The 15,122-nt window shown below is 40.2% G+C and overlaps 1 protein-coding gene across 2 annotated transcripts in view; it reads left to right on the top strand.

Annotated features, from left to right (window-relative positions):
* LOC131194390 (leukocyte elastase inhibitor-like) overlaps nucleotides 1-4,371 on the top strand; it is a 30,039-nt gene extending 25,668 nt beyond the window's left edge. For both annotated transcript variants that reach the window (XM_058175321.1, XM_058175320.1), the window contains exons 4-8: nucleotides 18-152; nucleotides 275-392; nucleotides 955-1,097; nucleotides 1,631-1,798; nucleotides 3,711-4,371. In XM_058175321.1, the coding sequence (XP_058031304.1) occupies nucleotides 18-152; nucleotides 275-392; nucleotides 955-1,097; nucleotides 1,631-1,798; nucleotides 3,711-4,115 (969 nt within the window). In that variant the 3' untranslated portion in view covers nucleotides 4,116-4,371. The remainder of the gene's footprint in view (nucleotides 1-17; nucleotides 153-274; nucleotides 393-954; nucleotides 1,098-1,630; nucleotides 1,799-3,710) is intronic.
* Nucleotides 4,372-15,122: the final 10,751 nt, after the last annotated feature.

The following is a 15,122-nucleotide window of genomic DNA, read 5'->3' as shown; positions in this document are numbered from 1 at the left end:
TTTTTTCTTTCTTTTAGCCTTCCCCTGAAATACAAAGTAACATCCATTCAAGATTCCAAGCCTTAAATCAAGAAATCAACAAACCTGCAAAAAATGCATTGCTAAGTAGTGTCAATCAACTATATGGGGATAAATCGGTGTCTTTTCAAAGAGTGAGTGTCACCTTAGTTTTAGTAGTGAGAATGTATTACGGTAATAATTATGTATCGTTAAAGTTTGGGCTTTGGGGCTAAACATATTGCTATCTTCTATTAAACTACATTTTACCTATAAGGACTTCTCAGAATCAATGAAGAAATATTATAAAGTTGAGCCACAAATAGTAAACTTTCAAGAAAATACAGACGATGCAAGAAAGAAGATCAATGCATGGGTTGAACAGCAGACAGCAGGTAAAATCCAAATAATTTGTCAGGCATTTATAAAGAAGTTAGCTTCCCTTAACTGGTTTTTCTGCATTTTACAACATGTAAGCATTATCATTTGATAGATTTCAACTAAATACAATGGGTTTACAATATGAAGAAGCAAGAAGCAAGCGTAAAGTGGAACTGGTGTAAGAGCTGCATTAGGCTACAATTTGCTTGGGGAATTGGACAGAGAATATACAAAATGCTCCCTGGAAAATAAAGATTGTGAGGAAGGATTTTGATAATACTAATTTGCTTCCATCCTGAATGATACTCAAAGGAGCTACTAGTTTTAAGTGTAAAAGTGCCACGTGAGAAAACTAAATGAAGTTGTTTTAAAGCAGAGTTTTAGTCAGCAATAAGCGCTACAACTGGAACAATGAAAGTCTGTATGCAAAGAAGTAAGGTCATAAAAATATCATGCACAGCTACGCTTAAAATTGCATTTCTTAAGTGATTGTTTTAGCTTAAATTTCCACCTTTATATTTTGTCATGTGAATAAAGATGCAGAAACATTGTTTTTCTCCTTCCTTCTGTGATAAGGTAAAATCCTCAACCTGTTGAATGAGGGCTCCCTAAATCCCCTCACTCGGCTGATCATGGTGAATGTACTGTACTTCAAAGGCAACTGGTTAAACACCTTTAAGAAAGAGGACACCACAGAACAACCTTTCAGGTTGAACAAGGTAAATCATTGTGTAATTTTGCATGAAACAAAAGCAAGCTTTGAAGATCACAGTAGCCACTACCTTCTCCAACTGAATGATCAGTGCACTATTGCTACCCATCAGCTTAAAAGCGTTAGGAGGCATTGTGTGACGTGTCAAGGGGTGTAAGTCCGAAAGTAAGTGGGACCAAGATATATTTAGGCAATATTCCAAACGTTGCCAAACAACACTATGAGCCACGGTGGCGCAGTGGTTAGAATTCAGTTTTGCAGGCTCACTCTGCATTCCACTGCCAGGAGTTCAATCCTGAATGGCTCAGGGTTGACTCAGCCAATCATCCTTCTGAGGTAAGTGAAATGAGGATCCAGAGCCAATATGCTGGCTCTGTAAACTGCTGAGAAAGTTCTGAAAACAACTCTGGAGTAGTATATAAGTCTAAGTGCAATTGCTATTGCTAAAAGTTTTGGCCCCATTCACTCTGAAAGCTGTAAAAATGTTGGAGGTCAGCATGCAAATCCTATTCATAACAAAATATCTCTACCTCTTTTCAGAGCACAAGTCGGCCAATAAAGATGATGTTCCAGCATGACAAATTTAACTGGAAGTATATAGATGAATTACAGACCCAGATTCTTGAACTCCAGTACATCGGTAATGACTTCAGCATGTTTATAATGCTTCCTGATGACATCAATGATGACAGCACTGGCTTGGAAATGGTAAACTGCTTACATTAAAGGGAAAATATGTTTTGAGATTTTTATCCCAGGTGTTTACTGTGTTATCTTTAATGCTTCCTTTTGACCTATTCTGTATTTGAAATCATTGAATTATTTAAAGTTTATTACATTGTTCGGTCAGATATTAGACTTGTTTTTAAACAGATAATGACCCTTAATCATTTGGAGGAAGAAATTATTATCACTTGGTTAACTTACATATAAGAACCAAAAGGAGAAAAGAAAAGAAAAAATCTAATCCATCAAAAGTCCAAGATCCTTAATGGAAAAACAAAGTATTCTGTCTTTGGAGCATTTTTGAGTACATTTCACTGAAAAACAGTATTTCTACTTATCTAAATGTAATAAATCTGTATGAATGCTGCATACAGGCCATAGAGCTTTTATAAGTGAGATTTTTGTTATAGGAAAACAAACAAACTAACAAACAAATAAACAAACAGCATGGGTCCTAATAACACTGGTCTGCTGCTAGCTGGATGGCAAATATGCTACTCATTTCTTTGGGGAAAGCATTTGTGATTAACTTCCACCCTCCTCGTTTGATTATTTGACTAATACCCCATACATACATACGCTGCAAAACATCTCCTGAGTGCACAAACTGCAAAAAACCCTATTAGAAATTGTGAAAGAATGAGTTCTGTAATACAGCCAAAGGAAAATCAATAAGCACTACACATCCAGTTAACACAATAAAATGTAGTAGAAGAACCAGTAATGTAAAAGTAATGAGACCTGGTAAGGTATTAGCACTGTGAGAGGTGGATTAAGACTTTTGCCAGGAAAATTATCTGCTGCCATATTCACAGTCCCACAAAAGTTTTCTCTCTTCTAGGCGGTAGCAGGCATTCTGTCCCATGTAAAAGGAATGAGATGGTATTCACTGAGATGACTTGGAAATTTTGAATAATACCCTAACAATTCACAATATAGCAGGACACACTTTATTAATAGTAATACAAAAATGAATTATTACCTAGTAGTGAAACGGCAGAATAACTAGATTCCTTATAATGTCTGAACCAATGGCTTAGTCTCTCACTTGGACAGTGTTTGCAATCTGCCTCCATTTGAACCAAAGAAGTTTAGCATAGTTGCAGCCCTATATTTTAGAAATAGATTCCATCATATTTGAAACAAACTTCACTTAATTGGGACAACCTAAGGACAGATTCCAGCCCAACTCCTACAAAGAAACATTTGTATGTGTAATGTGTCTTTGGTTTTTATCACCCATAATTTCTTCAAGAAAAAGCATAGGTTTGGATGAGAACGTTCAGATAGTTTTATTCTTAATTTAAATAGGCTTCAGTTGAAATATCCCTTATTAGTACTTATGATATTCTGAAACATCTCTTGTTTAATGACAGTTTGCTTCTTTAAGTACTCTCAGAAAACTAGTAAACTAGTCAACATGCTATTTTTGAATTACATACTGAAGTTATGGCTTAAATTCAATGGTCTGTAACCTTCATTAGTCTTGTTCATTTGATTTATAGGTATGCTGGGTATTTATAAATCAAGTTTCATTTTTTTTAAGCCCCATTTGTGACTTTGCTGGTAACATTTGAAAAGCTTGGATTTTATACTAAATACTAACAGCATTTATTCCGCATAGTTTAAGGCAGGGATGTCAAATTCATGTCCTTATGGCAGCATCACGTGATGTATCGGGACTTTTTTCCCTTTTGCTAAACTGGGCATGGGCGTGGCCAACATGTGACGCATATGGCCTGTGGGCCGAGAGTTTGACAGCCCTGTCTTAAGGGATCTGTACTTCAGCATAAACAGAAAGCTTTCACTATTTAGCATGCAATTACGGAGTGAGGCCTTTCCAAAGTGGTAACTATCTGGTTTTCTTTGTGTATCTTTTTCAAAATTATTCTAGTTGGAAAACAAATTAACTTACGAGGCCTTCTCCAAGTGGACAAGCCCAAAAGAAATGGAAGAAGTTGAAGCAAATGTTCATCTTCCTAAGATGCAATTAAATATCCAGTATGAACTGAAATCATTGCTGACCAACATGGGAATAACAGATGCCTTCAACGCAGAAACGGCTGATTTCACTGGGATGTCTGTAGAAAGCAACCTGGGTGTATCCCAGATTTTTCATAAGTGCTTTGTTGACATCAGTGAAGAAGGAACAGAAGCAGCTGCTTCAGCTGCTGGTACCATAGATGGCCGAAGTGACCAAGGTTCAATTTTATTTGCAGCTGATCACCCGTTCCTTTTTTTCATCCGGCATAACAAAACTAGAACCATCCTCTTTTGGGGAAGGTTCTGCTCCCCCTGAAAGATTTCAACCCAATGTTAGCAAATAGAAAGGAAGTTACAGCAGAAGCAGTGAGCAAAACCCAGGCTCTGTTTTGTCAACTATGTCTAAATATGGTGGCTTCTTTTCGTTTTCCGGTATCTTTAGTAACTGTAGCATATGGTTTTTACTGATATTTCAGAAAAAAGTCAAGTCATATTTACTGCTCCTGCTAAGGAAACGTAAGAAATTGGAAGCAACGGTTTGTTTTTATTATGTCCTTTTGTAAACAGATTTTTTTTTAATGTAAGTTAAACAAAGGATCTAATTTGATGCAATTATTTCCTCTAACGGACTTTTTTGTAGAGATATAGGGAAATATGATGAGAAAAATAATAAAATTAACTTTGCACAATCCAGCATACAAAAAAGAATTACCTTTCATAGCCACTGAAGTGCAAACAACAGTTTGCAACCTGTCAACTAAATACAGGTAGTCCTTCACTTACAATTGTTCATTTAGTGACCATTCACTAGTGACTTATGATTTTTTTTCACACTAATAATGTTGCAGCATCTCTGTGGTCATTTGATCAGACGCTTGGCAACTGACTCATATTTATGACGGGCGCAGTGTCCCGGAGTCATGTGATCCCTTTTTACGACCTTCTGACAAGCAAAGTCAATGAGGAAGCCAGATTCACTTAACAATTGTGTGACTAATTTAACAACTGCACTGATTTACTTAACAATTGTGGCAAGACAGGTTGTAAAATGGGGCAAAACTCACTAAACAAAATGTTTCATTCAGCCACAGAAATTTTGGGCTCAAGTGCCATCGTAAGTCGAGGTCTACCTGTAGTTTCTGAAAAGATTAGGATGGGGCAGGGGTCTGCAACCTTAAATACTCAAAGAGCCATTTGGGCCCGTTTCCCACAGAAAACAAAACACCGGAAGCCACAAAACCTAGGTGGGCATGACCAGCTCGATATCTCTCAGGCCCACCGAGTCACATGACCCTCCCCCAACTATGCCTACCCAGGTTTTGTGACTCTCTAGGTTTTCTTTTCTATGGGAAACAGGTATATATCTCTCTTTCTCCCTCCCTCTCTCTGTCTCTGTGTCCCTCCCCAATCTCTCTTTCTCCCTCTCTATCTCCCTACCTCTGTCTCATCTTTCTTTATTCCTCTCTCTCCCTCTCTCTCTCCCATCTTTCTCCCTCCCTCTCATCTCTCTCTCTCCTCCTCTCTCTCCCATCTCTCTTCTCCCTCCCTCTCATCTCTCTCTCTCCCTCTTGCATCTCTCTTTCTCCCTCCCTCCTTCTCATCACTCTTTCTTCCTCTCCCTCCCTCTCTCATTTCTCTCCCTCTCCCTCTCCCCATCTCTTTCTCCCTATCTCCCTCTCCCGTCCTCTCTCTGTGTATCACTCTGTTTGTATCTCTCTCTCTCCTCCCTTCTGTATCTCTCTCTGTGTGTGTGTGTGTGTGTGTGTATGCATGCGCATGCACATGCGTGTTTGTCTGTCCGTCTCTTGCACACGGCAACTGGTCACTCACTTAAGGAGGGTTTTAACAGGACACAAAAGGACATGGCTTCTCTCCTGCACTAAGGCTCCGGTCAGGCTCCGGTCATCGCCTTGCCATGTTTCCCCCCACCCTAGCTCTTCAATCAAGTGCAGAGGACATGAGTTTCAGCACAAAGGGGCAGGAAGCAAAGGCTGTCTTACACGCAAATGTGGCACAAAGGCAGGTACAGGGCCGCTTCGCTCCTGCACTCTCCGGCAACCCTACTCCTCTTCCTCTTGTGCAGTGGGGGGACATGGCAAGGCAACAGCCAGCCAGGGGGATCACGAGAATGAGAAGTAGGGGGAGGAGGAGGAGGAGGAGGGTTGCCTGAAGGAAGCCAGCCCAGATTTCCCAAAAGAAGATATAAAAGTAGCAAAGCACCCAAAGGAGAGCTTGCTGGTGTCATCTTGCTAAGCTTGGCCAGAGAGAGAAAGAGAGGGGGGGGAGAGAGAGAGAAAGAGAAGAAACGCAGAGACAAAGATAGAGCATGAGAGAGATACACACAGAGAGAGAAAGAGAGACATAGAGATGGGGGAGGAGATTGGCTGATGACTGAGCATCTTTGGGGAAGGCTTTCTCCGAGCCTGACCCCCAGGGTGGACATGTGAGGTTCAGTGCAGCCAGCTCCCTTTTCCTGCTGCCCTGAACCTCTTAAAGTCATGGCTGGGCGCTGCAGACCCATCCCCTTTTCCGATGTCCCATCCTTCCAGATCCCATTCCCACCCTGCCAGCCCTCATGTTAGCGAGGCCAGCTTCAGTCGTCACGGGATCATGCCAGTGTCTCGGACGGAGAGCAGGTGGTGCACCTCCTCAAGCGACTGAGGCACGCCCAGCACCAACAAAGGCCAGAAGAAACTCCACAAGAGTGAGGTGCCGGAGAATCAGCCCCAGCTGCTTCTCCATCCCTCGCCCTTATCTTCTCAGGCCAGGCAAGAGAGGGAAGGGCAATGGGCAGAGCCAGGAAGCCGCAGCAGAGGGCCCAAAGAGCCGCATGCGACTCCGGAGCCATGGGTTGCCGACACCCAGGCTGGGGGGCATCACGCCTATCTCTCTTTAGGTTTATTGAATGCTAGCTCTTGGAATATGAAGTTGCAATATGCTAGACAAAGGATTAATAAAGCGCCGGGTTTTCAGATTTGTCTTATGAATGATTGAAATTAATTTTGCATCGTAAGCTTTAATTGTAATCTTTAAACTTCCTGAACCTGAAGGAAGTTTGAACTCAGTTTTGAAACTTGAATTTACACATCTAAAAAGCAATTCAAAACAATTAGGAAAAGAAAAGTTTCACAACATCAAAGCATACAACAAAAAAAACCCACTTCCCATTACCAACAGATATTGTGTCATTGTAGAGGAAATTGTCAACAAGCATTTTTAATGGGAACAGAATGGCAATTGTACAAAAAGAATCCTACATGGGTGAGGTCTGACGTGATCTGAATCTTTAGAATAGCAAGGATCTGGGGAAGAATGATAAGAATAATATATATATTATATATTACAAGCTGTGTTGTACATTAATTTGTTTCTTGCAGTAAGCTGGCGTTTATATTTGGTATAATTGTTATTAGATATGAGAGATAGTGGCAAAAACATTTCAAAAATTTTATAAAGAAATAAATTTCATAAATAAATAAATAAATAAATATTATAAATAAATTACAGTTTTGGCATCTTTATTACCTGTGCTGGTATTTCTTTGTTACGGGATTCAATGCCAGAAGCCTTATTTGTTTTTGTACTATTCTAGAATGCTCAGTTATTCTTTGTTTCAATTCATTTTGTTTTTTACGATGTAAAAAAGATGTTAAGACTCTAGAAAGAGTGCAGAGAAGAGCAACAAAGATGATTAGGGGACTGGAGGCAAAAACATATGAAGAACGGTTGCAGGAACTAGTTATGTCTAGTTTAATGAAAAGAAGGACTAGGGGAGACATGATAGCAGTATTCCAATATCTCAGGGGTTGCCACAAAGAAGAGGGAGTCAAACTATTTGCCAAAGCACCTGAGGGTAGAACAAGAAGCAATGGGTGGAAACTAATCAAGGAGAGGAGCAACTTAGAACTAAGGAGAAATTTCTTGACAGTTAGAAAAATTAATCAGTGGACAACTTGCCTCCAGAAGTTATGAATGCTCCAACACTGGAAATTTTTAAGAAGATGTTGGATAACCATTTGTTTTATGTGGTGTAGGGTTTCCTGCCTAAGCAGGGGGAAGATCTCCAAGGTCCCTTCCAACTCTGTTATTCTATTCTATTCTACTGGTATAAATTCACTTTAGTTAGAGGGCAAAGAAGAGGGTGCCTGGTTTGGGGATGAAAACAATTCAATAACTGCGGGTAATCCTCAATTTACAAATATTCATTTAGTGATGGTTGAAGTTACAATAGCAGTGAAAAAAGTGACTTACATCGCAACATGTCCGCAAGCTTATGACAGCTGCTTGAGACCCTATGGTCTCATGATCAAAATTCAGACACATGGCAACTGATATGGAGTTATGGCAATTGCGGTATCCTCAGGTCCTATGATCACCATTTCTAATCTTCCTAGCTGGCCACTGAGAAGCTGAATCAAGAGAGGAAGCCATATTTCCTTAACCAGTGCTTTGGTGGCTCAATGGTTAGAATGCAGTATTGCAGGCTGACTTTGTCCACTGCCAGGAGTTCGATCCTGACCAACTCAAGGTTGACTCAGTCTTCCATCCTTCCGAAGTCAGTAAAATGAGGAATCAGATTGTTGGGGGCAATAGGCTGATTTTGTGAACTGCTTAGAGAGTGTATGAAGCAGTATATACTCTAAGTACAATCATATGATTCACTTAACAACTGCAGCAATTCACTTAACAACCTGGGAAAGGAGGACATAAATAAAATGGGACTCACTTCACTGCCTTCCTTAACAATGGAAATTCTGGACCTAATTGAGATTGTAAATCGAGGACTACCTACAGTATATGCTGGCTTCCTCTATTGTGCTCCCCCCCTATTTTTATATTGTATAACTTACAGAACTGAAAAAGTTTCTTGGATGAGAAGCGAAACATCTCATTTGAAAAAGCACCTTTGGGGAATACTAAGAATATTATGGGATGCTGTGGTATTGTAGGTTATATGCTACATATTAGAGTTATGGAGCATGTGTGCTCCATCAGAGATATGTCAAATGATATTAAACAATGAAACAACTCACTCTAAACTCAATATGTTTGAATTGTATATTAAGTGATTTTCTATCTTTTTAAGCTACTCCTCTCTTGGATGAGGTGCCCTCTTTGCTTGTGTATATACTACACTTGGTCTTTGCCAAAAGGCCAAGAAGCGTGTGTGTATAAATAAAGAATACGGTCCAGTGGTGTTATTCAGCTGGTTCTATCCGGTTCAGAAAAACCGGTATCAGCAGCTGCGAGAGGCTCCACCCACCAACCCGGATGTCATCACGTCCCATTTTTGATGCTCTGCGCATGCACAGAAAGTCCTGCGGAGATGGCGTGTGCAAGCGAAGTAAATGGCCAGGCATGCTCACATTTGTGAACCAGTAATGAAGGTAAGTGAATGCCACCCCTGGTAGAGTCTACTTTTCTGGCTTAGCTTCTGTTTGTGCTAGGCACAGCATACTAATGGATCTGCTGACATTTATGGCTAACATGTGCATGTGCTGTTACTTGTGTACGTGCATCTGAGCATAAACAAAATATTCATTCAAATTCAACTGAGAGTATGAAGGCCAACACTGTCTCTGTGCGAAGGAGTCAAACTTTAGCCAAGATGAAATCTTCTGCGTTCCAGGAACAGATCTCTGAAATCAATCAATCCCATAGCACTTACTTGCTTAAAACTGCTAGTAGCATCTATGGAAAAAAAGCATTTTCATGTATTATTGTGAGTAGCATATTTTTCTGTAAGCTGTATTATTTCATTTTAAATGTATTCAGAAGACTAACCTCCAAGATTATTGGGGAAATCATTCTAAACTGCAAAAGGGGTTTTTAAAGGAATTTGGGATATTGCAAATCAGATTAGTGGCCTCTTCTAACCTCCTAATCAAAATTAGAAACACATTAAAAACAAGAAGACAAAGGATGCTTTGGAAAGGGCTTAGATACAGGCCTTTATGTTCTCATTTTCCTTCCTCTACCTGTATATGAGCAGTCTAAAGTGTCTGCATCTGATTACTATGGAATGAGAGGCAGAATTGACTGTCCTGACTTCTCAGTCTGCTTAATTGTTTAGGAATGGGAATTACAACACCCAGGAAGAATAGCAGGTGCATGAATGAACAGGGCTGGGAATCACAAGAAGGTTGCTTGCATTAGTGAACTGGTGTAACTCTCTGCTTTCAGGAGGAATTCCATCTTCTGAATGCTGATCTAATTGATTTGGGCACACCCATATTCAGTGAACAGTCTACTGCATATAAGTAATATATTTTTAGATTCGGCTTCTGCATCACTCAAGCTGTCTCTTACATTAGTTGCCTCCAAAATATTCAGGGAAACAATGGGCTCATTTAACAGATAAGATCTGGGGAAACTCTTATGGGTGTAGCAACCGCTGATTCAGTCTAAAGAGGGAAAGGTGTAATCAATCTTGAAATAATCTTTGCACATAGATCAGGAGTGTCAAACTGAATTTCATTGAGGGCCACATCAGGGTTGTAATTGACTTGGGGGGGCCAGGGGTGTGTGGCCAACTGGGTGAATGTGGCTGAGTAGACAGGTGCCACCGAGTGGGTGGGTGTTGCTGAGTGGGTGGGTGTGGCCAACTGGATGGGTGTGGCCAACTGGATGTCTGGCCAGCTTGATGCCATTCCCCAAACTGCTGGCATGTTTTCTCTTTGCACTGGATAGACCGGGTCAAACCCGTGCTGGTCCGATGTTTCCTCTTCGCATTGTGGGGCTGGGCTGATGTGGCCCAGTGGGTGGGTGTGACCAACTGGGTGGGCGTGACCAGCTTGATGCCATTCCCCACACTGCTTGCATGTTTCCGCTTCACTGTGGATAGACCAGGCCAAACCCGTGCTGGTCCGATGTTTCCTCTTCGCATTAGTTAGACTGGGCCAAAGCCACGGTGGCCCAATATTTCCTCTTCATGTTGGGTAGACGGGGCCGAAGCCATACAGGCCAAATGTTTCCTCTTCGCAGTGATTAGACGGGACCAAAATGACATGGGCCAGCCCCTTACATTTTCCAGGCTGTCCCTGTGGGCCAGATCCAACCACATTGTGGGCCGAATGTTCTACTTGGTAGAACATTCTACCAAGAAACAGGCTATAGGAACTGCAGCAATAGCATTTACTTTGTTTTCTGCAACTACTTAGGAGGATGTTTGTTTGTTTTTTAGAAAAATGTATTAAGATTACCGTATTTTTCGACCTATAAGATGCACCTAGGCTTAGAGGAGCACAAAAGTGCCTACCGTTCCTGTCCTATTGTTCCCTTCATTATATCCAATTAATATGGTTGATGCACATTTTTAATTATATATATATATATATTTTCTTCAAGATATGCTGTTTTATCTATGACATTTGTTTGTGTATACTGTTGTGACAAAAAGAAATAAAAAAAACAAGATAAGAAATATTATGAACCAAATGGTGTAGTAATAAATTTAATAAAATATAGCAGAATAATATTTCATTTAAAAGATGAGGTCTGGTGAAACTCTACTGAGTGCGGCAAGCACCGATTCAGCCTAAAGAGGGAATGGGGCAATCGATCTTGAAATAATCCTTGCACATAGACCATCATTTGCAAATATCTAAATTATTCTGGGCTTCCATTCTACCAAGAAACAGGCTATAGGAACTGCTGCAATAGCACTTACTTTGTTTTCCACAACTACTTAGGAGGGTGGTTTTTTTTTTGAAAAATGTATTAAGATTAAATGATTTAGGAGGAGAAAAAAAGTTATTCACCATCTGATTTGCCACAGCCCTCTCATTGTGCCTTCAGACTTCTAGTTTAGATTCTTCAGTGCACAGAGACCCATGTTTTGAGCGTCTACATCCCAGGTGTCAAACTCATGGCGTCACGTTGCCATCGCATGATGTTTTCACTCCACGGTCGGTGTGGCTTGTATATGATGCATCCCTGTGAGACACTTGCTCTACATGCTATGCAGGAAACTAGAGGAGGAAGAAGCCTAAAGTATATTTGGTACCCTGAGTTATTTATAAAAAATAATAAAGATGGAATAAAAATAATAAGGAATATATCCTTAGTAGAGTCTAAGTTCTGGAAGGGAAGATCCATTCAGCTTCCTTGGCATAATGTGCAAATGCTTCAATCCCACCTTTTTCCAGGATGTTTTTCTCTATCTCAGTCTATCCCTGCAATTTCCCAGTGATCTCCATCCAGGATTCATCTTGTTAAGCTTTTCAAGATTACTCAAAATCTGCTAGGATACCTTTCCTGCTAGTCTCTGTGGCACTATTTTTAATAATTTCATTTCGTTTTTTAAAAAAGTTTAACCTCTTATATATAAAATTATAATTAGTAGCCTTCCCGCAAACTATAGAATAGATTTATTAAATTAGCTAGAAATTATGTTGCAATGGTGTATTTCTGTTTATAGAGCCCCAAGGGAGATTGTAACTGTTTAAAGGGCCACTCCCATAAAGAGATAGTCATGAACATCCACTTCTCCACCTCCAGGTCCCTCTCCTGGCCTTCCAGACCCTTCCTTCTTCTCTAACCAATGATCTCCATCGCCCACGGAGAGGCGGAGCGCCTGGAGGCTGTTGAGTCAAACCAGGGAAGACACTACCCCAAAAATGTTTGTTTTCCAACTTTCAGGATTTGTTGCAGCTTTGTCAGTGTTCCTCTCCAACCAGACATCTCCAGTAACTGCCCTACCAGCTCAGAACACTACCTCTTCACGGTACAACCATTGTATTTATTTATTTATTTATTTAAATTTTTATACCGCCCTTCTCCCGAAGGACTCAGGGCGGTGTACAGCCAAAGTTAAAACAGTTAAATATACAAAATTAAAATATCAATTAAAATATATATTCAATAATGGCCAAATTAAAACCGTCAAATTGACCCAGCCTAAAATACCCCATATAAAATTACTCAAAATTAAAAATTTGAAAAATTTAAAAATCTAAAAAATCAAGCCTGTCCCGCTTGGATAAATAAATACGTTTTTAATTCCCGGCGAAAGGTCCGAAGGTCAGATAGTTGGCGCAAACCGGGGGGAAGTTCGTTCCAGAGGGTAGGTGCTCCAACAGAGAAGGCCCTTCCCCTGGGGGCCGCCAGCCGACATTGCTTGGCGGACAGCACCCTGAGAAGACCCTCTCTGTGAGAGCGTACAGGTCGGTGGGAGGCATAAGGTAACAGCAGGCGGTCCCGTAAGTACCCGGGCCCTAAGCCATGGAGCGCTTTAAAGGTGGTAACCAGAACCTTGAAGCGCACCCGAAAGACCACAGGTAGCCAGTGCAGACTGCGCAGGAGTGGTGTTACCCGGGAGCAACGTGGAGCTCCCTCAATGTTTCTCTCTGTCTTCCTCTAATTCCTGCAGGTGCAACAGGTGAGATTGACATAGCCCCGCCTTCGGGCTGGTTGACCGCTTGCTGTGGCTCCCTTGGTTGGGACCTTGTTGTGTAAATACTTAGCTGTTCTGGTGATAGAGCTGACTGGTGCTTTTGGCATCATGAAAACACCTAACTATAAGGTGACATGCTGCCTAATTGGGATTCTCCATCCCAGTGTCCTGACAGGACTGCTTTATCGTTGCATTGAATGGTGGAGCACCGCCCAAAATCTGGCAGGATGAAAAGCTTAATAAAGTTATTACTTTCCTACTCTGACTGATACAAGCTGGCAAAATGTTTGCTTCCTATTGCTTAGGATTGCTGTTCTTGTTCTTTTCTAATATGGAAGGTAGCTTCCAGTTTTCCCAAAGATTTCTTGACTACACTGTTTGCAGAGAAGAGAGATAGAAATTCTCTTGAACAACAGAAAAATAATAAAATTTAATGGAAGCCACAGTGGACATATTGGGAGGCAAAACTAAAATCTTATTGTTGGTAGTATTTGTTAATTAACTATAGATGCTAACTAATAGCATCTATAATTTCAGATTCTCCTAAATGGTTCATTAGGGTAGAATGAGATTATGCACTTTTCTGGAATCTATTACTTAAAAGACACCTTTATCTTCTCTTTACTGATTTTTTTTTAATCCTCTTTCTGTTTCTTTCTTCTTTTACCATAAATATCTGTTTGCTTAATACTTGAGTCAGCCTATTTGTAGTGGGGTTACTATGAAACAGGAAGGAATTGTACCATCTGACTAGAAAGATGTCTACTTCTCTATTTTCTTCTAATTTTCTTTTCAAATTAGCATTTACAGCACCTAATATATATAATCTAATCAGGGGTGGGTTCTACTTACCTTTACTAGCGGTTCACAACTGGAGCATGTGTGCACATGCACAGATCATCCATAATGACATTCGGGTGGATGCCACTTTTACTATTGGTTCGCAAGAACCGGACCAAACTGGGAGCAACCCACCACTGAATCTAATATGTTATGGTATCTTAGGAAAGACTGATGCATTCTAAATAGGCAGTTAATGTAAAAAATATATATAGTATGATTGTTTATGTGAAAGAAGGTGAATGCTGTTAAATAGCATTTGATATTATTCATTAGTCTTTATTTATAAATTATTTAATATTAGCATTAATACTTTTAAATTAATTTTAAGTTAACTGCAGTTTCATCACAATTCAAATGACATTTTTGTTCTGGACCTACCTTTTTTTGCAGTGGGAGCCTAAATAAAGACTACTTTCATGGGGGAATAAGCAAATCGTATTTCTCTGCATACCTTAAATTTTTGTCTTTAGGAATCTGTAATTATCCTTATTCAGTAGCTTTAGTTACTGTTTAAGATTTGGTGTCCACCTGGCTTCTCCTGCCTCTCCTTCCTCACATGGAAATGAGAGCTGCCTCTATAGAAAATGAGCATGAGTGTACAGCAGTGTCCTCCTTTTCACAATCAGCAACTATTCTTATTTTCTGGAATTATATATGACTCTGGAAGTGGGCTGTATAGTTCCCTTATACTTTGTCCACTAGGTTCTGTAAATCACATTCCTTAAAGCAAATAGAATAATTGTTCAAGTAGTACAATTAAATAGAACATGGGTGGGATGTTTTGGTCATCTCATAATCTAGGAGTTAATCTATGGTTTATCGTACTATATTTGTTCTCCAGGCTCGAAAACATGGACAGCCTTTCTGCGCCAAACACCACCTTCGCCCTCAACCTCTTCAGGAAGCTTAGTGCAAATGATCCTTGCAACAACTTGTTTTTTTCTCCTTTGAGTATCTCTTCTGCACTGCTAATGGTCTATTGGGCGCCAGAAATAGCACAGAAGCTCAGATATTAAAGGTATATTAAGATACATTTTATCAAAAAGAAAAAAAGGGGGGTTGGCTGTGCTTGCTAGCCACTTATGA

The sequence above is a fragment of the Ahaetulla prasina genome, chromosome 3, assembly GCF_028640845.1.
Source record: "Ahaetulla prasina isolate Xishuangbanna chromosome 3, ASM2864084v1, whole genome shotgun sequence".
Classification (NCBI taxonomy): Eukaryota; Metazoa; Chordata; class Lepidosauria; order Squamata; family Colubridae; genus Ahaetulla; species Ahaetulla prasina.
The sequence above is the reverse complement of the archived record's forward strand: the minus strand, read 5'-3'. Positions and strand labels throughout refer to the sequence as shown.